This window comes from Esox lucius, chromosome 15 (genome assembly GCF_011004845.1).
Source record: "Esox lucius isolate fEsoLuc1 chromosome 15, fEsoLuc1.pri, whole genome shotgun sequence".
NCBI lineage: Eukaryota > Metazoa > Chordata > Actinopteri > Esociformes > Esocidae > Esox > Esox lucius.
The window spans coordinates 26598961-26624134 of record NC_047583.1 but is presented as its reverse complement, the minus strand read 5'-3'; the positions used below and the strand labels follow the sequence as shown (position 1 = coordinate 26624134).

The window sequence follows — 25174 nt, the reverse complement described above, 5'->3', positions numbered from 1 at the left end:
ATGTATTGGCCACTAATCAGATCTTCAAAATGTTTGCATATTTTAGACACAGAATGTTATCAGATTGATTTAATTAGATAAATAGTACCCTCAGTGAATAATCAACTGAGAAAGCAGGGCCTCTGTTGGCCAAAAAAAGTCCACCTCGGACTCATCTGTCCATAATACAAATTTTGAAGATCATCCAGGTGCCTTTTTGGCAAACTGGATACAAATATTAATGTTCTTCATGAATCCCATTTTTGCCATTTGGCTTTCTGATGGAGGACTGATGAACACTGACCTTAGTCTATAAAGAGGCCTGCAGGTCATTGTATGTTGTTGTAAGGTTCTTCGTTACATCCTGGACATTTTTATGCCTTGCTCTCTGAGAGATATTAGCAGGACCTTTGCTCCTGGGGAGATTCACTACTGACACAAACTTGCCGCATGTCAAATAAGTGTCTCTGACTGTTGTTCGATGAAGCCCCAAAAGCTTTATAATCCATTCCGTATAGGCATGAACAAAAATGTTCTGAAAGTTTTTTCAGTTGTGGAATGTGTGCTGACGTCACTGTGATGGAAAGGGTCAGACATATCCAGATACTGAACAGGGCTGGTCTAAACCCGGCCTGGTTGTTACCTGAAGTACTCAAAACCTGATTCCGAAATATCCTTTTCATTAGGTTGAGATAACTAATGGGGACAATAACTTCTTCAGACTTGATGATTGCATGTTTGATCTACCTAACAAATGAAAGAAACACCAATATATCATTTCCCCTTTTATATTACTACAACGCTTAAAAAGATCTCACCAAATGCAGAATAAAAACTGCAGAAATGCATAAAATCAAAGAGGGCAAATACATTTTAAAAGCAGGCACACTGCATATAATGCAAATAAAAACAGAATGCAATAATGTGCAAATCATTTATCCCTGTATTTAATTGAAAATAGTACAAAGACATATCAAATGTTAAAATGGAGAAATGTATTGTTTTTGGAAAAATGCATGCCCATTTTTTATTTGATGCCAGAAACATGTTTCAAAAAAGTCGGGACAGGTGCATGTTTACAACTGTGTTGCATCACCTCTTCTTTTAACAGTACTTTGTAAGCATTAGAGAACGGAGACCAATAACTGTAGTTTTGAAAGTGAAATGTATTCCCATTCTTGCTTGATATAGGATTGCAGCTGCTCAACAGTTCGGGGTCTCCTTTGTCTTATTTTTCATTTCATAATGTCCCAAACATTTTCAATGTGTGACAGGTCTGTACTGCAGGGAGACCAATTTATCACCCAGACTCTTTTACTACGGAGCCATGCTGTTGTAATATGTTCAGAATGTGGTTTGGCATTGTCAAGCTGAAATAAGCCAGGCCTTCCTTGAAAAAGATTTAATTTGTATGGCAGCATATGTTGCTCCAAAACCTGTATATATTGTCCTGCATTAATGGTGCCTTTAAGTCTGCAAGTCTCCTATGCCATGCACTTACGCACCCCCATACCATCATGGATGCTGGCTTTTGAACTGTGCATTGATAACAAGACAGATGGTCCCTCTCCTCTTTAGTCCAGAGGATGCAGCATCCATGATTCCCCAACATTTTTTCTAATTTTGGTTTGTCAGACCACAGGACAGTTTTCCACTTCACCTCAGTCCATCTTAAATGAGCTTGGGCCCAGAGAAGGTGGCAGTGATTCTGGATCTTGTATATATGGTCTTCTTTGCATGGTTTTAACTTGCATTTGTGGATGCAGCGACATACTGTGTTCACAGACAATGGTTTTCAGAAGTGTTCCTGAGCCCATGCAGTGATGTCCACCACAGAATCATGTCTGTTTTTAAAGCATTTCCGCCTGAGGGCCTGAAGATCACGGCCATCCAATATTACTCCAGATTCTCTGAATCTTTTAATGATATTAAACCAGCCATAACATTATGACCACTGACAGGTGAAGTGAATAACACTGATACACCGATCAGCCATAACATTATGACCACTGTCAGATTAATTGAAAAACACTGATACACCCATTAGCCATAACATTATGACCACTGACAGGTGAAGTGAATAACACTGATACACCCATCAGCCATAAAATTATGACCACTGACAGGTGAAGTGAATAACACTGATAATCTCGTTATCATGGCAATCTGTCAGTGGGTGAGACATATTAGGCAGCAAGTGAACATTCTGTCCTTAAAGTTGATGTGTTAGAAACAGGAACAATGGTCAAGTGTAAGGATCTGAGTGACTTTGACAAGATACAAATTGTGATGGCTAGAAGACTGGGTCAGAGCATCTCTAAAACTGCAGCCCTTGTGGGGTGTTCCCAGTCTGCAGTGGTCAGTACCTATCAAAAATTGTCAAAGGAAGGAATAGCGGTGAACCGCCGACAGGGTCATGGGCGGCCAGGGCTCACTGATGCACATGGGGAGCAAAGGCTGGCCCATGTGGCCTGATCCAAGAGACGAGCTACTGTAGCTCAAATTGCAGATAAAGTTAATGCTGGTACTGATAGAAAGGTGTAAGAACACACAGTGCATCGCAGCTTGTTGCGTATGGGTCTGCCTAGCCGCAGACCAGTCAGGGTGCCCATGCTGACCCCTGTCCACTGCCGGAAGCACCTACAATGGGTACGTGAGCATCAGAACTGGATCACGGAGCAATGGAAGAAGATGGCCTGGTCTGAAGAATCATGTTTCCTTTTACATCACATGGATGGCCGGGTGTGTGTGCGCGTCGCTTACCTGGAGAACACATGGTACCAGGAAGCACTCTGGGAAGAAGGCAAGCTGGCGTTGGCAGTGTGATGCTTTGGGCAATGTTCTACTGGGAAACCTTGGGTCCTGCCCTTCATTTGGATGTTACTTTGACATGTACCACCTATCTGAGCATGGTTGCAGACAATGTGCACCCTTTCATGGCAACTGTATTCCCTGATGGCACTGGCCTCTTTCAGCAAGATAATGCACCCTGCAACAAAGCAAAAATGGTTCAGGAATGGTTTGAGGAACACAACAACAAGTTCAAGGAGTTGACTTGGCCTACAAATTCCCAAGATCTAAATCCAATCGAGCATCTGTGGGATGTGCTGGACAAACAGGTCCGATCCATGGAGGCCCCACATCGCAACACCTCTGCTGCTAACGTCTTGGTGACAGATACCACAGCACACCTTCAGAGGTCTAGTGGAGTCCATGCCTCGATGGGTCAGGGCTGTTTTGGCAGCAAAAGGGGGACCTACACAATATTAGGCTGGTGGACATAATGTTATGGCTGATCTGTATATACTACATTATTTACACCATGTAAACTAGGACATACAGTGTTTATGCTAGAGGCAAAATTAGTAGTGATTCCCTTTTCCTAGTCCACGAACTGCAAAGTCCAAAGACTCCCTCATTACTGTATTACATACCTAACGTTAGCGACCGGTAGAGAGGTGCAGATCAATTATTTCCTCTCTCTCTCCTCACAATGAGAAAGACTGAAGGAGGCCCAGGGGAAATGAAACAGATGGTCCACCAGGAACAGAAGACACCGAGGTGACAGTGTCATCCTGTTTCCCTGTTCTCATAAATGCTGTCTGTCAGTCTGTTGGTTTCTCTTTGACCTCTTTCCCATCAGCCAATACACATGACCTCATGTCTTGAGCTTGAAAGTGTCCACACCCATGCAGACTAACTGATCGTAGATGAGGGAGACAGAGATATATATAGTGGTGAGAGATAGTGGATAGAGACAGATTTTTTAAATGCCAGCTGCTATGTCAGCCCACTTCTTACCATCTACCTACGACCATAAAAAAACGGGTTAGGGTTTAGTCCAAGTTCTGGATACGAAACTAGGACTTTGGTTAGTGTTGAGCAGGGGTGTGGACATGAAGCTAATCCTAACCCTAGAAAGGTACTGTAATATCCTCACTGATGTAATGCAAACCAGTTTTAAGGATTTGGAGAGATGGTCACAGTCTCTCTCTCCCTGCCCCTTTCCCCATCTCTCTTTTAGGCTCTCTTTTTCTCCAGCTCTGCTCTGTTCGGCTCTGCTCTAGTCTGGGCTCATTGCTGTTGCCAGGGCTCATTCCACCTCTCTCTCTATTGGCTGGGCTCCCCCAGGACCAACCCCCCTCCCCCTTCACTCCTCCATCTTCCTACTACTCCATCTGCTCATCTTTCTCCTCCCCTGTCCCCCGGCATCCATCCGGGGTGTACATGAGGGCCTGCGCTGTTCCGCATCAACAATCTCCCATATGCCAGGAGAAGGGGGTCCCACCCATCACACCCATCACACCCACAGGTCCCCCAGGGATGGGGGCGAGTCAGAGTGGAAAGCGGACTCAGGTGGGTCTACTGTCCCACATAAAAAAATACAATAGTATAAGGTTTTTACTATATTTTGTGCTGTAGTGTTTACTGTTGTGGTTTTGTGCAGTTTTCTTTTGCAAAATCCACTTTACTGTAGTGTTAATGCCAATGTTACTGTAGTTTACATGAGAATTACAAGTGTTTTTATCCTTTGATATTTTGTTTAATTATCTTTTAATAGTTTTTTCTTAATGTAACATACCAAAGAAATATAAAAACAGAACATCGTCCTTACAACAAAACAGAAGCATTATATTCTACAGCATATTACACAAGTCTATAGTAGGACAACATATGGCCAAGAGATACAGTACTTTACAGTACAGTACAATACAGTACTCTACAAAATACCATATCATCTATAGTAAGCAATTGACGAGTGAAGATAGAGCTTTTACATACCTCAGCCTTTTTCTACAATAAAGTGTCTCTCAAAAGTATTCACCCCCTTAAATAACTGAGTATCTGGGCAAGAAGGGCCCTGGTCAGGGAGGCTACCTAGAGGCCTATGGCACCTCTGAATGAGTTGCAGTACTTCACGGCTGAGATGGTCTGGAGCGGTAAATTGTAGATTGAAAGTGTAGTTTTATTTTTCATTTTGATATGATGTACTTTTTTCATTTTGAAACAGAGTAAAATATGAAAAAGTCCAAGGTGGGTGAATACTTTTGAGAGCCACTGAAATTAAACCTGAGTTGACATTTGAATGCAATATGCAGGTGCTGGTATCTATGGTTACACAGGCAGGCCAGCTCTAAGTAGGTTTCACAAGCCTACAAATGTCTTATCTTAATTTGAGCCAGCTTCACACAGCAATATGATAATATGATGCATTGCTTTTTGGGACACATCAAGTCTGACATTTCAGGTAGGCAGCCCCAGTGTATAAGGGTTTGGACCAGTAGTCCAAAGGTTGCAATCCCTGGCCGGGTACTGGAGGTAAGGAGGTAAGGAGGGTCATTTGTCTGTCTGGGTACTGGAGGTAAGGAGGTTCATTTATCTGGCTGGGTACTGGAGGTAAGGAGGGTCATTTATCTGGCCGGGTACTGGAGGTAAGGAGGTTCTTTTATCTGGCAACTGAAGGGTTGCCAGGTTTACATCTCAACAATCCCCTACTGGTGGTCCCTTAAAACAACATGATCCCCATCTAGGTCCATCTGGGGGTGCTGCACTAAGGCTGGCAGTTGAAGGATATAAATAATTGAATTTTTGTTGTTGTTATGGCTATGGACAATACAGTTGTATTGCATTTAAAATCATAAACTTGAAAAGCTTTTGCACATATTGAATAGATGACAGGTGATTATTTCCTGCTGTCACTGGTGTTTCTAGATAACTTTACATGGGGTGGTAGGAGGGAGGCAAGTTGAAATTCCAGGGTGCCAAATTATTCTATTGTTGGTTATGTCCACATTATTTATACAAATCCAGCTATTTATACAAATCTATTGCGAATATCATGTTCTACAGTTTGATGTCTATGTGTTTATTAAGTTTGGTACGAGTCTTTTGAGTGTGAGTGTTGGGAGTTCTCTAAGTATTATATATGCAACTTAGAAATTGAGGGAAAAGATGCAGTAATTTACTTTGACATGTTGTTTATATTATTCTGCCAAGGGCAAGAGCCATATTGAAATTGCCATTTGTACCCAAACAACTATTATCCCACTTGTAACATACACTATACTTAATACTGTAAACTTTCTGCCCACCTTCTGCTCTATTGGGTTGAGATCTGGTGACTGTGGGGGCCATTTCAGTACAGTGAACTCATTGTCATGTTCAAGAAACCAATTTGAAATGATTCGAGCTTTGTGACATGGTGCATTATCCTGCTGGAAGTAGCCATCAGAGGATGGGTACATGGTGGTCATAAAGGGATGGACATGGTCAGAAACAATGCTCAGGTAGGCCTTGGCATTTAAACGATGCCCAATTGGCACTAAGGGGCCTAAAGTGTGCCAAGAAAACATCCCCCACACCATTACACCACTACCAGCCTGCACAGTGGTAACAAGGCATGATGGATCCATGTTCTCATGCCAAATTCTGACTCTACCATCTGAATGTCTCAACAGAAATCGAGACTCATCAGACCAGGCAACATTCTTCCAGTCTTCAACTGTCCAATTTTGGTGAGCTCGTGCAAATTGTAGCCTCTTTTTCCAATTTGTAGTGGAGATGAGTGGTACCCGGTGGGGTCTTCTGCTGTTGTAGCCCATCTGCCTCAAGGTTGTGCGTGTTGTGGCTTCACAAATGCTTTGCTGCATACCTCGGTTGTAACGAGTGGTTATTTCAGTCAAAGTTGCTCTTCTATCAGCTTGAATCAGTCGGCCCATTCTCCTCTGACCTCTAGCATCAACAAGGCATTTTCACCCACAGGACTGCCGCATACTGGATGTTTTTTCCTTTTCCCTCAAACACAGTATTAGTATGGTGTTCCTAATAATCCTTTAGGTGAGTGTATTTTGAAGTCCTTGGTAGCAAAATTGCGTACTTGAATTAGCAACGCAATTATTATACCTTGTTTGTATGTTTTGTCCTCCCCCAAAATGTACATGTAGTAAGACTATGGAACAATGGTTAATTGTGCCTCTGACACATAATTGGCGCATAAAGGTTCTTAGACACATACAGTAAGTGAGAGATTATATAGACACCAAAATCTCAACAACAAAAACATTTACCTTGAAAAAGATGTACCAATCTTAAAGATGTGTACACAGAATAAAATAAATAAAACATATACATATTGTACTTTAGCCCAGCTGAACTGTGGTGATTCGGTGATCGGATAATCTTCCAGGTAGGAAGAAACAAGGGGCACACTTAGATAACATTATTTGAATCTGCTTCCGCGTCAGCACAAGTGAAACAAGGTAAAACTCCAGCACTATTTGTGTGGTGTATTATCATGGACATCCACTGTAGGACTAGGGGCCTGGTTGTGCTTGCAATATCAGTCATGATATATTTCCTGTGCCAAAGTGTAATAGTTTAATAACATCCAACTGCAGAGCCAGCATGCAGAGGGGTTGGTGCGACAAGCCAGTAATGTGTCATTAGCCGTGTCATTGGCGAGTGTTACGAAATGTGACCGTTGTATTGGCTATATTATATTGTGGGGGTGCATTATGCTAACAGTGTCCACTTGTAATTATAGGAGGTGGACATTGCTAAGGTTTGCCACTGCTTTTTCATTCTAGTCTCGCCTATTGCAAGTTATAGAAACCCTAAAGCAGTGAGGCATTTTGTGAGTCTTGATATTCTATAAAACCAAAGCATTGTAAAGGGAATGTAGTCAGGCTAGTGGGATGTACACAGCAGTCACAGGATTGAAGATTTTAAGTAAGTAATCAGGGTTTACTATCTTGCTCAAGGCCAGCGAGACAGATTTTTTTCTACCTTGTAGGTTTTAAAATTTGATCTCTCAAGATGTTGGTCCCTGATCAAAAAATCTTACCATTTAGCTACACTGCTGCCCCGCAACTATATTGTAATTTATATTTAACATCAAGTTTTGTTCCCTGGGGGGTGAGGGCTGGGCCTCACCACGCTACACCAGTGGGTTCAAACACAGCACCAAAACATTTTCAAAATGCCTGGTAGAAAATAAAACCTCTAAGGCCACTTCAAGATTAGAGACGTTGGTGTCTCTAATCTTGGGTTCAATATTCCAAAACTACAGTGAAACGGGCCTGAAACTAATGTCCACCGCGGTCGGATCTTATAATCACAAATATACACACAGTATATATTTTTTAAATGGCCGACCACAGATTAAACAGTGTTTGTCATGGAATCCATGCAATCAGGGCCAATTCTAAGCTTAAGCAACATAAGTGGTTGCTTAGGGTCCCCAACTGCTAGTGAGCCCCTGACCAGGCGGCACTGCATGCAATACATTTAAAGTGTGCACCCCCACAAACGGGACATCCTGCGTGTGAACAACGTTTTCTGAAGTGTGCTTGCCAAACTTAAAACATCTTATTGTAACAAAACAGTATAACCTACCAAGGGATTTCCTAGCAGTCATCCGAAACTGACAGTGGCACTAGGACTTCACTCAGTGAACTGTATAGAACCATAAAAACAGGACAAAATCTAGAGCCAGAAACAGAATAATAACCAAAAACATACATCCAGCACTTAGCTACTCTCAGAAAATGTTCAAACCAATAATGATACAGTAGGTTTATAATATAACAATAAAACTAGATTAATTCACCGTTTGCTCAATACTGAAGAGATCAGATGAAAGTGAATTATAAACTACAGGGCTTTTTGGAAAACAGATACAGCTCCGGAAAAAATTATGAGACAACTGCATTTCTTTCTTTCCTTTCCAAAAAAGTTTAAAAGGAAAGTTTTGAGTGAGGAACAGAAGCGTTCAATTTGCACTGGTCTCTTCATTTTAACCCTTCTATTCCTCACCCAAAACCTTCCCTTTTGACTTTTTTGGAAAAGAAAAAATGCAGTGGTCCCTTAATTATTTCCGGAGCTGTATGTCGGGTCTTTACAGCAGCAGTCTATAGCTTTATCAATATGTGTAGTTGATGTCTTCTACACAATGACCAGAACCAAAAGCCTTACATTAAAAGCAACATTATCCTCACTAAAGCTAAATGTCAGAGCTGCTGCTTTTAAAGAGCAGAAAACAAATCCTGCGGCTTAGAAGAAATCTTTTCACAAGCCACAAAACTCTCAAAGCATAAGTATATGATGTGGTAGGGCTTTCAAACCATCATGGAGTAAGAAGGACCTCCAAGCGGCAAACTGCCCGGCAATGCAAACATATAAAATGAAATAAACGCTTTCCATACTCACTTCCAGGAAAGTAACAATGAACCCAGCTGGAAAGCAACTGTTGTTCTGTACAAATGTGATATTTGTTTCTGTAGCTGATATGGGTAAAAGCCTTGAGACCAGATGGAATATCAGGGTTCATAAACAAAGAATACAAACTGGCAGGTATCACCACAAACATCTTCAACCTCTCCCTGACCCGGTCCGTAATACCCACCACAACACCATAGCCGCTGTGCTCAAGAATGCAAAGGCAACCAGCTTAAATGAATATCAACCAGTTGCCCTCAAATTTGTAGCCTTGAAATGTTTCAAAAAATGGAATACATCAACATCTGGACACCCTGGATCCAATCCGGTTTACATCCCGGACCAAAAGATCCAGAGATGATGCAGTTAAGACTGCACACCACAATGCCTTCCCCCATATGGACGGTAGCAACAGTTCTGTTCACTCCATAAACACAGATGAACAATATCAAATATTTGGAGTAAAAAACTTAATTATTTAAATGTAAAAAAAAAATCATTTTGGAGAATACAATATAACCCAGTATTAACCCTTAATTGAAAACTCTTTATTTTGCACATTAGTTATGGAATACTTCTCATCTTTATTGATGACGAATGTGCAGCACACCTAACACTCCATCTCCATCGGTCTGTTATCCACCTCCAGAGGCACAACTGCAATGAAGGGTGTGACTCTGAGCGGATGGGGTGTCGGTTGGTGTGGATGGTTTATTACCCTCCCGGGGATGCTTTGTCATCGTGCTCTGTATCCTGGGCTGGGAGATCACAAGGGGAGGCGCACACACACATGCACAAATCCCCCCCCCACCACCGTCGCCCTCCCCCTGAGTGTAACCCAGGAGGATATGGCCCCGGCTTGATCCTGTCTCCCTGTTGAGGCAGCGTCTCAGGTTTGGGGAGGGCCATCCAAGCGGGGGCCGTCAAACAGGCACACAATGGGCGTCGCGTCAGCGCCCTCACCAACGCTGCGCTAATCCCCCCGTGACAGACGCCCGGGTGTCCTCGTCTGTGCAAACCTGTTTTCAGGGGTCACAAACGATCTAAACCACAAACACACACAAACAAACAGGTCCGTGTGCATTCCCACGAACACACAAGCCAAAGCCAAAACTCTACCTGGAAATGACACAGGGACCGTAAAGTAGGGGTCACCGAATAGAACACACAAACACTGCCCTGCGAACAGGCACAATATATATTATTGTTGCAATAACCAGAGGCCAACTGAGGGGGAAACGTTCTAAACAAGACAATAGCACTTTGCTTATGATGATCTCATAATTGCCCTGTTTTTCGCGGTAACTTCTATTTTGAGAAAGGTATATATGTCCATCTGGGAGGGATGTTGCTAGGTAACCACTTTGTCAGATATCTTAAAACAGCAGTTAAAGGACATGAGAGAGAGAGAGAAAGGAGAGACAGAGACTGGGTGTGAGAGAGACAATAGAGGTAAACATAGGGAAGGAGAGCGAGCCAGTGAGTGAGAACGGAGGTCTCTACTGGATTCTCCTGGTTTTGCCGCTAGCTGCACAGAGAATCCCAGATAGAAATGCTCTAATAATACCTGGCAAAGCACTATTCTTAGGTCACCTCTGGCTTCACACAGGGATTATATTAGAGCCTTCATTTTCCCATGCAGCCACAAAACGCCCATCTGTCGTTCGCTAGCTCAGCTCTCCACCACTTCACACACCAAAGACCATAAAGCACATGCGCTATTACCATGTTAAATATGTACTTTCATGATCTCTATGTCATATACAGTACTTCAGGCCGTATACATGTCACTTGTCTCAGTGGCGGGAGGGAAAGGCATCGGTACATTACAGGGACTCGGTGATCCCAAGCGGAGATACGCACGCTGAAAACACAGACATGCACAATCTGTGATAGGCCACTTCACTGTTGAAGAAAGACAGTTGACATCACAAGGCCATCACAAGCCCTATGTACTCTGTGGCATCCCTTTGATGCAACAGAGTACATAGGGAGTATTATGACAAAACAACAAAACAGTCGAGGGACATGAGAGTGAGAGAAAAGAAAGGGTAGAGTCAGGAAAAAGAGTTGGGGCAGCCTCTCACAGAAGGGATATTTCAGCAGCTGGTAGATTGATTCCTTAATTACATGAGGACTATATTTCCAGGACATTGATCAGTTTCTACCGGATGCAGGGGCTTCACACACACACACACACACACAAGCCATAATAGCTTTAGTGAAGAAACAGTATAAAGTAACGCTGAGAGGCTTGACAACAGGGACAGCACTTGTTTTAACACAAAAGATCAGTATGTATTTAATATAACTTGACATGCCAGCTTCTCATCCATTCGACAAAAACCCTTAATGTAAGACCGAAAGGGTAGGTTTAACTTTAGCGTTATCAAATCTAATTTGTTTTCAGCAGCCAGGATGCATTTTTACTGTGGTCTGATCATTAGTTGTTTTTTGAGTGGGTGCAGGGGCGACTGGTCATTAGGGGCAGATGGGGCACAGCCCCACCTGTTGTCCACAGAAAGAACTGCAACAAAATTGTTGTTTTTATTTCTCGAAGATTACTTCCTATAATTTATTATCTATGAATACAGCATCTTCCTAAATTGCATATCATTTCTGTTATGATTTTATTTCATGTTCATTGGTCCCTGCCTTGCTGCTTCAGACTCAAGTTTGCAGTAGTAGGTCATAGGCTTAGCATGAATGTGGGGCTAGCCCCTCTTTCACAATGCAATGTACATTGTACGTGTGAAAATATGAATATGCATGCTCAGAATGTTAGTGTGATCAATGTAGATCACACAAATTTGATGCCAAGTGGGGCTGACAGCTGGTAGCCCCACTACAGCGTCATTTCGTATTTCAGACGTGATTGTCTGTCTGTCTGTCTGGCGCCAACATCAGTCGGAAAGAGGAGCGAGAAGGGTAGATTGTCTTAGCTACCTTGCTAGCTTCACAAACGCCAGATAACTTGAAAAAATTAATAAAGTGGATTTCATACTCGAGCACCGGTTTGAAACCCTTAATTTGGAGGAGAAACTTGAAGTAAAGCGACTTGGTGCCCATCAGCCACGGGATATTGTAATCACTCAACTGCTGTTAAAAGTAACCGTGGGTTTAACGTGGAGTGGTTTTTGAAGAAAAAGTGGCTAACGGTTAGCATACAGAAGAAGGCACTTCTGTTTTCCATGTCTGCTATTTGGTGGAGATGGTACTTGGTCAAGGATGGGTTACAAACATGTGAAACAACTTTCTGAGAGGATTGCAAAACATGAGAGCAGCGGGAGTCATCTGGACAATGCTGTGAAATTGGGCTTACTTGGAAGGGTAAATGTCACAGCCCAAGTTGACAGTTCATACAGGCGCTGCATTGAGCAGCATAACAAACAGGTGGAGGAAAACAGGTACGTTCTCAGTCGGATCATAACGTATTAAACTGTGTGGAAAATGTGAAACTGCACTGCGGGGGCACGACGAGTCGGTGGACTCCCTGAATCCTGGAATATTCAGATGCATTTTCGAGACTATGTGTGAGGGCGAATCGAGACTTCAGAGGCACTATGACGCTCAGCCCATCTTCAAAGGGACATCTAGCACTGTAAAAAATTAACTGTTAGACTGTATGTATGAAGTGTACAGAGGAGATAGCCAAGCAAGTGGACGAGATATCATTTGTTCCCATACAGGCAGATGAGACAACGAATGTCTCCTGTAAATCACAAATGGTGGTTGTGTTGCGATACATGTTGCCTGACAATACAGTGACAGAGAGGTTTTTTGGAGTTTGTGGAAGTCAAAGATAAAACTGGACTCTGCCTCTCTAATAGCATCAAGGGTGTGCTGGAACCACTGAAGCTGGGAGAAAAGCTGATCGCTCAGACTTATGATGGTGCAGCTGTAATGAGTGGAAACGTCCGAGGGGTACAGACGCTAATGAAAGAGACATACCCACATGCCCAGTTCCTGTGTATGGAGGACGTACGCACACAACCAGGATGGGATGAGGCCACCATAAGTGAGGCATACGGCCTGTCAGAAAAGCTCCAGGACCGAGCCTTTCTGCAGCTGCTGGAATTATTTTTCTACCTTATGCCAGAAGTTTATGTTTTATACAACACTCTGCAAAAACAGAGCACCGATGCATCTGGGATTAGCAGTGCACTCACCCGTTTCAAGGAGAATGTCCAGAATATGTGAAAGCAAACTGATGAATGGGCTGCCACCGTTCACGATGGAACAGACGAGCCAGGCCGAGTAACCAACACAGCGCCGGTGATGGAGGCATGCGACACAGTCATCTCCCAGGTGGAGCAGAGGTTTTCACAAAGTGACCAGCTGATTTCTGCCAAGCTGGTTGACAGCTCGCTCTTCCCACAATGTGTCCTGTCATTCCCTACATCTGAGCTTGACTGTGCGGTGAAACTATGGCATCTAGGAAACAAGGAATAGTTGAAGTCTGAGCTGACCACTCTGTACCGCCAAACTGAGCTTCACACTGGTAAGACAGCCCTGTCTCTGTTAAGATCCATCCATGAGAACAACCTAGAGGAGGCTTTTGCTGAGACCATCACTCTGCTGAAAATGATCATAACAACACCTATGACCTATGAGTCAGAGAGGAACTTTTCCACCTTGAAGAGGGTAAAAACCTTCACTCGCAATACCATGGGACAGCCGCGACTCAATGCATTGGCCATGTTGTCCATCGAAATCCAGCTGATTCAGCAGCTACATGACTTTTCCCATTCCCAAAGTAATCTAAATGTTTGCCCAGAGGAAGAACCGCCGTGCCACCTTTCTCTTCAAGTGAGCCCTCAGCCTTGGTGAGTTAAAGCATATTCTATCATCCTGCCTTTGTGGTGCGGGTCCGTGCATTGGTCATATTTTTGATTGATATAGACGGTGACGAATGTCAGTGTCTCCATGCTTATCTATTAAGGTTGTTGTCATAGAATGGATCTGTATCCCTAAAAAGTTGTCATTCCGCTTGGTTGTGCCACTCTGTCGTTAAAAGGGTTTTGTGGAGCCACGCTGTTTGTTGATGGGTTAAATAAACACATCAGAAGCAAGAGGGAGTTTTGTAGCTTTACTGGTATGTATCCTATATTTTGGAATGGTTTGTGCCCCACCTATTTTTTACATATAAAAACGCCACTGAGTGGGCGGTAGAAACAGAACCCAAAACAGACTGCCACAGAGTGATCACGGGACAGCTGCCAAGTCGTCCGACCTGCCCACTCCATATTCCAGGGTGCCCCTGGCACCTTCAATCCAACACTTCTCCCTGCCAGAAAACATGCTAGGCTTGTACAGCCACTCTCTTATTACAGAAATGGTCCTGTGAGATTATTAACATGCAAACAGAAAGGAGGTACGGATTGGGATTGGTGGTGTCCACACATACAGTCCAGACGGGAATTTCCAACACAGTACACGTATTATACCCCCCAGCAGAGTTCCATCTTTTTCCAAAAAAAAGTACTGATTAGCACAAGCTAGCTGTGCTACCCAAATGCTACGCCATTTGTTTCTACTCTGGAAGCAGACAGAAACTGAAGAGTCCCCAGATGCAAATTACACCATCTGATTAGTCCCAGCGAACTGATGGGCTGGAACAGAGCCAGACCCCACACGGGTAAAGTAACATTTAGTAAAGGTGTCATTGGTTAAACATTTTTAAATAACTGCTGACTTCCCCTAATTTGGACTTCATCCAGACAAGTACAGTGGAAGGAGTCTCAATCTGAAATACGTAGAGAATAGAGCAGCGTAATATTTCAAGTTGAGTCATCAGGCAAAACACCACCCACAGAGGATCCAGGAAGGATGATATGTAGAGCTAACATCCCACAAACATCACATAGTGAGAAGATATTTAACGCCTTAGAGTTACACAGTAGATTTATTTTGGCATATCTATACTTTATTGGACAGGAAAAGGGTGAAGAGTTTCGTTTTTGTTGAACCCACGCTCCAGCGGTATATGTGCATCAGATGCCAGACACCCAAAACCAGTATTACATTTTAACAGAGAACATACACACGGACCTGTGTGTCATATGGCAATGAGAATTCATCAGTCTTTTATTACAGACCTCTCCATTCAGGGTAAGTAGTACACACTTCTCTCTTTCTAAGTATCTGTAATGAACTTATTCCAGAGGGCTTGTATGTAGAGCACTGCTACTGTGCGCTGCTAACCCAGTTCAGTTCCGCACAGCCATGGAGCAATGTGATTGGGATACGTTTTTATCATGTGCCAGTGTCACAATGTGAAAAGCTGAAAAACTCACAAGATTGGGCTGCACCAATAAACAGTACAAGAAGACAGGCAATCACTGCGATTGGTTGAGATGCAATGAAGCAGAATGTGAAAGAGCCCTGATTGGTGGAAAAGCAGTTCAGCTGTACTGTCTTCATCAGAGGGATGTAGTTGGCAGGTGCCCAGGTTAGGGTCCCATGATGTGTGTGTAATTGGCTCTGTGGATTGAGAAGACCGCCGTGCTGCATTAGCTTTGGGTCTGGCGGAAATTAAGGTGTGGGAGGCAGGAAGGGGGGCAGGGAGAGAGGGGAGGAGGGGGTCGGGAGGGATTGAGTGGCAGCTGACAGAAAGGAATGAGCCAGTTGAAGAAACGGGAATTAAACTGCATGGTTTGGGATGGGTGTGTTGACTGGCTAGGGAGGGTTTGGGAGGAAGCGGAGTCTGGTCAACATGTCACTCACCATCCCTATTAGCAGCCAGGGCCTGTGGGTATAAGAGCGGGTGGAAGGTGAAGGGGACTGCAGCAAAGCATTTCATTCAGTTTCCCTCCCTCTCAGCCTAAAGTCTCTCTCTTCTCTCCCTGCCTTCCTTGTGTGTTTCTAGGTCGTTACCTCAGCATAAACCCGGAGACACGTCGGTTCTCTTTTCCTTCCACACAACAAATGAAAAGGTGAAAAATCAAGTAAGGCTCCAATGCAGCTGCTCGCGTGAAACTGAAAGAGGGAGGCAGAGATCGCAATCATTTACCTGAACTGCATTCCAAACAATCCTGCCAGATACCTAGGAGGTGATGACTAAGACGACAACGAGGAAGAGGCCAGTCTGGACAAAGGGAGGGATGACTGAGTGTTACTGTGACAGGCAGGGTTGTGCTTCATCTCGCCTACTGAAACCAGGCGAAAACAGACTCGGTGGTGCTAAGCTAGGTTGAATGGTAGTAAATAGGCCGCGTGTACAGCTGTGCACCGTCTTCAGTCAGATCACTGAATCCATTTCGTAGTGAGCGGAGCTTTGAGGTGATTGGGTTTAAAATCCTGGGTGACTCCCGCCAGATATTGCTGCACTGCTCTTCGTGTCGCCGTCTTAGATTCAGAGAAAACAGCCAGGCGGTGGGGTGACCCACGAGCCTCTGTGCTTTAATGAGAATTATGCTTTTCCTGCCATCTGAACTCTTTGCCTCTGATTATTTGTAATAACTGCCTGCTCAATTGCTTTTATACATTTTCTATTACAAAATACAGCCCTGGCATTCCCATATAGACCTACTACACACCTAACCATGATGCATTCTCCACCCTGAGTGGAACCAGATACAGGAACGAATTTCTCATATTCATTAAGGTAGGGCTGGGATGATTCGCTGCTCTCCTTTGTGCCGCCTTTCTCCCATCAGCTTTTCTGGCTTTTTAACCCTTCAAGACGTTCCCTACTATTTGATGTTTTCAGAAAAGGTTCCCGATGTTTCCTCTTTCCTTCATACATCCGTTTTTTGTTGTTCTTTTTAATAAATGTATTTCAAGGTATGTGCAACTGTACGCGCACACTGTGTATACACACACACAGGGTTGGGTAGGTTACTTTTTAAATGTAATCCGTTACAGTTACCTGTCCACATTTGTAATCAGTAACGTAACTTTTAGATTACTCAAAATCAGCAATAAAGAGGCATTAGAAAACAAACAGGGATAGCCTATAACCAATTGAACTTCCTTTGCGGGATCAATCAATGTTAGAGTTTACATAGCTGGCAAAAACAGTATTTGTATTTTAACTGGGTTTTGTACAGCGCCTTTGGAAAGGGTTTATAAACCGTTGCTTTCTACTTCAGTATGATTGGGATGCATCTCTACATGACACACTAAATGTCTGTCAGATATTCAGTCGTCCCAATTAATCCAATAACCCTGGATCATCCTGAATCAGACTGTTTATCTGAACATAACCCAAAATCGAAAGATGCTTGGCCTTTTCTGTTATTTGTTTTATTAATGTTTTTAATTGCTTCAAAACATTTTAGATAAATAAATGTCAATTTCTCAAAAAGGGTATTGATATTGTTGTATATAAAAATCAAGATATCCATAGCTTTTCGCTAGTACACTACAATAGTCTGATGTTTTGCTCCACAACCACCATTTTCAAAACGTGGCAGAAACTCCAGGCACACGAACGCACGTTTGCGATCGTGAACACCCGCACATAAATACATTTTACCCACGCGAACGTAACATGATTATAACAATAGGGCCACCAGCAATTGATTTTCAAATCGCAAATGATAGAAATAAACAGTGATTATATACACCTGCACTTTAAGCTTATAGTCAATGTCGCCAGCAGCCAATGATAACCAATAGATGCAATATTCTGAGATGCAAAGCAAGCAGAATCACATGGCCTACTGTACCTGTATGGACCGTCAAATGCTATATCCTTCGGCAGAGTGCTTGCCAACACACCTTTTTAAAGACTTAAATATCGTGATTAATTCCATAACTGAATCACCTTTAAATGAGTCGGCTAATATTATCGTAGATACACACTGTTTTTACCAATTAAACTAGCGCTTTATCATTCACTAAACTGCTTATGCGCGTCCACGTTTGCGCACATGATGATCACACACAACTGGCGCTCAATTCTTATTTTGTTTCAAATAACGATGTTATTAAAATAAGAAAGAAATCAAGCATGCAATGTGTCATAACTATTTCACGGACCTATTCTTTTTTATTTGAAGTAATCCAAACGTAATCCTATTTTTTTTCTGAAATCAAATTACAATATTTTAGTTGGTAACGTAACAGATTACAGTTACTGTTTTATGTAAATTACATGTAACTGATCACTTGTAATCTGTTACTCCCCAACTCTGAAAACACTAAACAAAGTAACATGTCCCTAAACCGCCACTCTAACGTCAACACGCTTAACCATTGACATGCGACATAAAGGAAACCATCTCGTCCAACACTCCGGAAGAATGTTCTATAGACAGATGACTCAAAGTCGAACCTTTGGAACAACACCGTTGCGGTTACTTCTGGCAACAAAAAAAAAACTCCCTCACTGAACGTGTGCGTCCGAGTACTCTACCTAATCACATGACTGCATTTATTCAATCACTTTTTATTGACATCGTTATACAGTTTTCCAGTTGTATCACACAGTATGTGCTATAGGCCCGCAGACGGACAGGGTCAGCCTCAGCGCTACTCCGTTTTTAAACCAGAGTTCAGGGGGGGGGGGGGAGTACTGGCCATTCACAATGGGACATGCCATGCAGGTAGATCCTGCATTCAGAGAGGTGCTACAGCAGACTAGAACCATGAATATCACTGAGCCGAAACAGTCAAATATTTATATTGCAATGTCTGTCAAATTTCAATAATGCTATTCACTGTAAAATATAATTTAAAATCCTGAAACAATTAACACTAATTCATCTGAAATAAAAAATATTCTGCCATTTTGTTATCAGTGATTACAGAAGTGATAAACAACAGCTTGTGACCTAACGAACCGATATAAAGTTAGAATAACTGAAAAAAACAACCCAAATAATTCAGACAGAGGTTTAGTGAAGAGGAGCTCATTTCAAATATACAGTTGCATCACCTTTCTTCACACTGCTGCATTTTGGGACGCAGAGTAACAGCACGAGCACACGCCCTCAGCACACATTGAAAGTGTGAGACATCAAAAAAACTACAGATTCACCATAAAACACACAAATTTCAAGTGATATTGAGGAACATATTTAACCCTTTTTTCTTTATGAACAACTAACCACAAGCCTTTGAAACACGCACATATATGTACATATATACGTGTAAAAACATGTACAAATATACACACGCACACACACACACATATACGCACACACACACACACACACACACACACACACACAGTACATACATACAAGCATTGTCAGGTTAGGCAATAGTCAGCATTATTGGGGTTGAAAGCTATGACAATGCATTAGAACAGACAAGGTGGGGTCTGGTGATGGCATCCATTGTCCCGCTGCTCAGCACTACTTTGTCACGTCACCTGGAATGCAAAGCTCTGCAAGTATGTCTGTGTGACCCCCGCCCCTCCACCCCTCTACTCTCACTCTTTCTGTCTCTTCTAAAGGCCTTTCTGCATTGAGTTCTTTGTGAAACACGACAAACCAAGTTGCCCGTAACTGCCTGTCTGGCATGCTTGGTTTACTTTTGTCATCCTGCGCGGCCGTTGTCGGGATCATGGGACAAGGGGGTAAAGTACTGCAGTGAGGCATAGAGAAGGATTGTGGGATACGACACAGCGTTCACAGCGGAGACTAGGGAGTAGGGACAGCACAGTGGTTGTCATGGCGATCAGTCCGATGTAAGTGCCTGGACCCTAGGAAGTTGTGTCTGGTCAGTTCGGGGTTATGGTCAGTCCAGCTGATCTAGCTAGACCTATGATTGGGTTACACAGAGGGTGTTAAATGGGGCTCCAAGGTACCACAGGCTTGGTGGTGGTTTGGGCAGCAGAAGCTTCGAAACAGGAAGTAGAGGAAGGTAGAGGAAAGGTTTTTGGCACACTCACTCTGGGTGAGATGGAGTGGCTTGGTCAGTTGGTGTGGCTCAGGAGTGTGTGTGTGTGTGTATGTATGCGTATATATATATACACACACACACACACACACAAATGTGTCTATGTTCAGTATGTGTGTTAACAAGTCCACACTAGCATACTACTCAGAAAGACAATCTATGGCGCATGCATTCTAAGTGGGATGCTATTATGGACATTGGAACATAGCCTTTGCGTGTTTGTCCACAAGGGTCTGGCTTTTGTATATACAGTGTGTGTGTCCCTCCAGGTCAGAGCTGTCGAGGTATAATGGTGAAGGGGAGTATTGGGCTGGAAGCCTCCAGTTCCAGGGCCGTCAGGAAACACTCTGTAGCGGCGCCAGCGTTGCCCTGGGCTTGCAACACCTCCCCCAGGCTGTTCCACACGTCGTGCGCCGTCGAGTTCACCTGCACAGCGTCCCTAAGGATTTTCTCCGCCAGGCTATACCGCTGCAGCTGGTGTAGGATCAGCCCCTGGGAGAACATGAGAGACAGCGTGAGAGGGCGCAGAGTTAGATGGTTAGGTTTTATACTGTAGGATGAGAATGGGAGGCCCTGTGAGAGGGCGCCAAGTTTGACGGTTAGGGTTTATACTGTAGGATGAGAATGGGAGGCCATGTGAGAGGGCGCCGACTTAGACGGTTAGGGTTTATACTGTAGGATGAGAATGGGAGGCTGTGTGAGAGGTCGCTGAGTTAGATTGTTAGGGTTTATACTGTAGGATGAGAAAGGGAGGCCGTGTGAGAGGGAGGAGAGACAGCGGGAGCGTGATGTATAGGAGTGAGGCAGAGAAGAGAAAGATATATAGATGTATAGATCTCTACTTTTAGAGCTGGGTTGTCAAGCAGACAGCCCGCGGGCCAGATCCGTTATACAAAGGGGTCCAATCAGCCTCTTGGATTGTGCGAGTAAATACAAATTCATATTTTGTATGGGGGTGGGGTATATAAGCATATAAGATACACTTCCGTTTCAAACATGTTTTATTGAACATACTTTAAAGCAATGCATTATGTAGGAGATGTAAAAAAAAATATATGTCCTACATTATGCATTGCATTATTATTTATTTTTCTTAACTAATAATGCAGTTATGGGGACCTTATTTTGTTTTTAAAATTGATGTGGGTCTTTTACATTAATATAAGTCAAAATAATACTCAATTTATTATGTATAATTGGGATTATTATTATAATGTAAGGAGGGTGGCAATCCTAACACTCCATTCAAACCAGGAATTTCATCAAGCCAAAGAGCGACAGCGTGGATGTTAGCAGGTCAAACATAAGAATTTGGGAAAACATGTCCTTCCTCCATCTTGGAATTAGCCGAGGTGCTCCCTGAGTGATTTATAATTGTAGATTAATTGGATAATTGTTTCCAGGTGATGTAATGTGACTAAATTCTGAAAAGGTTTAAGCAATTGCAGGATTTAAGTATTTTAATGGAATAACATTTTCCCAGCAGGGATATCGGAAGGGTTCTCTAAAACTGTTTGGATTAGTCAGTCTGAGGGGGGAGTTTGCTTTAAATAGTGAAGAATCTTTTTTTTCTAACTTAAATCCACAGGTAGGTAAACTGGTATGGGGAGATCTTGAATGAGAGATGTTCTGACCAACAGGGGTTGTTCGTCCATATGGACAGAAGAGTACTACAATCCCAATTGATTCTATATTCACAGAAGAAGTCAAGTATGAATGGGAATCTAGAATGGGGTTCAGTTTTGCAGAGGAAGTCATCTTTGTAAAGAGAAATATTATTTAGAGTGACTTCAGTATTATAACCAAGTATTGTAATGTCATGCCTTAAGGTTTGAAGGGCAGGGTAAAACTGAACAACCTTGTCTTGTTCATATATGGAAGTTAAGTCAAGTTAATAGTGATTGGTCGGTAAGTATTCTAGCGAAGGGACTCCTATGGCCTTTTTACACTGCATTGTTCTAAGCCCTGGGCTATGGAGCCAAATTGAGCTCAAATCTATTGACCGTAAGAAAAGAAAAACGTAACTGAAATATTTTCAGAAAATACAAATAAAAGCAAGGTTAACAAAAAATATTACATCATATGAAAAAACTAAATTCAGTTGTATGAAAAAAATTTATTAAAACATGGTAAAAATATATGCTACAATGAGGTAAAAAAATATTTGATCCCCTGCTGATTTTGTATGTTTGCCCACTGACAAAGAAATTACGAGTCTATAATTTTAATGGTAGGTTAATTTGAACAGGGAAAAACAGAATGACAACAAAAAAATCCAGAAAAACACATGTCAAAAAATTTCATAAATTGATTTGCATTTTAATGAGTGAAATAAGTATTCGACCCCTCTGCAAAACATGACCTAGTACTTTGTGGCAAAACACAAAGGTCAGACGTTTCTTGTAGTTGACCACCAGGTTTGCACACATCTCAGGAGGGATTTTGTCCCACTCCTCTTAGCAGATCTTCTCCATGTCATTAAGGTTTCGAGGCTGACGTTTGGCAATTCGAACCTTCAGCTCCCTCCACAGATTTTCTATGGGAATAAGGTCTGGAGACTGGCCAGGCCACTCCAGGACCTAAATGTGCTTCTTCTAGAGCCACTCCTTTGTTGCCTTGGCAATGTGTTCTTGGTCATTGTCATGCTGGAATACCCATCCACAACCCACTTTCAATGCCCTGGTTGAGGGAAGGAGGTTCTCACCCATGATTTGACAGTACATGGCCCGTCCATCGTCCCTTTGATGCGGTGAAGTTGTCCTGTCCCCTTAGCAGAAAAACACCCCCAAAGCATAATGTTTCCACCTCCATGTTTGACAGTGGGGATGGTGTTTTTGGGGTCATTGGCAGCATTCCTCCTCCTCCAAACACGGCGAGTTGAGTTGATGCCAAAGAGCTTGATTTTGGTCTCATCTGACCACAACACTTTCACCCAGTTCTCCTCTGAATCATTCAGATGTTCATAGGCAAACTTCAGAAGGGCCTGTAAATGTGCTTTCTTGAGCAGGGGGACCTTGCGGGCACTGCAGGATATCAGTTCCTTCACGGCGTAGTGTGTTTTCTTGATGACTATGGCCCCGGCAGCCTTGAGAACATTGACAAGATCCTCCCGTGTAATTCTGGGCTGATTCTTCATCGTTCTCATGATCGTTGCAATTCCACAAGGTGAGATCTTGCATGGAGCCCCAGACTGAGGGAGAGTGATAGTTATTTTGTTTCTTCCATTTGCAAATAATCGCAGCAACTGTTGTCACCTTCTCACTAAGCTGCTTGGCGATGGTCTTGTAGCCCATTCCAGCCTTGTGTAGGTCTACAATCTTGTCCCTGACATCCTTGGACAGCTCTTTGGTCTTGGCCATGGTGGAGAATTTGGAATCTGATTGACTGATTGCTTCTGTGGACAGGTGTCTTTTATACAGGTAACAAACTGAGATTAGGAGCACTCCTTTTAAGAGTGTGCTCCTAATCTCAGCTCGTTACCTGTATAAAAGACACCTGGGAGCCAGACATTTTTCTGATTGAGAGGGGATGAAATACTTATTTCACTCATAAAAAAGCTAATCAATTCATACAATTTTTGACATGCATTTTTCTGGAATATTTTGTTGTTATTCTGTCTCTCACTGTTCAAATAAACCTACCATTAAAATGATAGACTGACAATTTCTTTGTCACTGGGCAAACATACAAAATCAGCAGGGGATCAAATGTCTTTCCTCACTGTATAATCATTAAATTGATTTTCACATCCGACCTTAAAATGTCTTCTTTAAACAAGTTTTTTTCACGTTCACTTCTTGTGATTACAATTTCTTCCCACCTTCGTTCGAGTCATCTTTGCTCAAAGCCATATTTTGAGCCTCTATTGGCGTGGAGGCTGGGCTTTTTCATTCTATGAAATATTTCAGTAACGTTTTTCTTTTCTTACAGTCAATACATTTGAGCTCAATTTGAGCACACGATTTTGGTTACCCTGGGCTAAGGTATAACCCTTGGCTAAGGATTCACACTTGTATTCCTAAGCCCTGGGCTAACAGACAAACACGACACATTACAATTTTACATTCTATGATAAGCCACAAATGTCACATTCTCTCTGGCACACAAATAAAGTTACAGTTGCCTACATCACTGACACTCTCAGTGTTATGCTACCATGATTCAATTAACAACTTCATGACATCGGTTGATCAAGATGCCCACCATGTCGATATTTGCTTGGACAACTTTGCTAAAACTACGCAAAGAAAGAAAACGTGAAAAGGCAGGTTTTGTGATTGGAATATAAACATTCTATGGTTTTGTTCTTGACCCCGTTTCATGCTGGTTACTTTGCCACTGTGTTTCTGGGGCAAGCCCTGAAAAGTCAGAGCTAACCCTGCTCCTGAGCATGGCCAGTTAGCTCTAGGCTAAGGGTGGTGCTAGCCCACTTCAAAACATGCAAGTGTGAACACTTGCTTAGCCCTAGGCTTAGGAGGCCCTTAGCCTCTAACATTTGTATTGTTCCTCAGATTTCTACAAGAGCGATTTTAGCATTAAGGAAATCAGAATCTTCTTGGTTCAGGCAGAAGAGATCACCCTCCTCTAAAACGTTGTGCATGTTCAAATGGTCTGCTTTAGATAGGGTGACCAAATTTTCACACCGGGACCCTTAACAGTACCACACGCTCATGCACACGCACATGTATGTGCTTACGCACGCATGTTGGTCATCGTGTGTATTTGTTGTTGGTGAAGCAGGGGAACTGGCCCTGTTTGTTACTGTTTTCACTGTCCTGTGTGTTTTTCTGCTCCCTTGAGCTTTGATGGGAATTTTTGCTTTGCTAAGCACTTATACGCAGTAGTTTGTTTGGCTCCAACTCAGTACAGTATTATTACAATAATTATAATTATTTTAATAGTGGTCAAAACCGGGACCCCTTGGTAAAAAAACTAGATTTTAAAGTTTTACAGATATTTGTCAAGACCCAGGACACCTACTTTGAAACCGGGATAATCCCGGACAAACTGGGGCGTCTGGTCACCCTAGCTTTAGACATATGTAGGGATTTGTAAAACTGACAGAAAAGTCTTTGGGAGAAGACAGTAGTTTCCCAGTTACATAAATGACCCTGTGTATCATACGTTA

At 42.7% G+C, this 25174-nt stretch overlaps 1 protein-coding gene across 6 annotated transcripts in view; it reads right to left on the bottom strand.

Annotated features, from left to right (window-relative positions):
* Positions 1 to 18573: 18573 nt before the first annotated feature.
* ttc7b (tetratricopeptide repeat domain 7B) overlaps positions 18574 to 25174 on the bottom strand; it is a 63687-nt gene continuing 57086 nt past the window's right edge. For all 6 annotated transcript variants that reach the window (XM_029125376.2, XM_029125377.2, XM_029125378.2 and 3 more), the window contains one exon: positions 18574 to 20538. In XM_029125376.2, the coding sequence (XP_028981209.1) occupies positions 20317 to 20538 (222 nt within the window). In that variant the 3' untranslated portion in view covers positions 18574 to 20316. The remainder of the gene's footprint in view (positions 20539 to 25174) is intronic.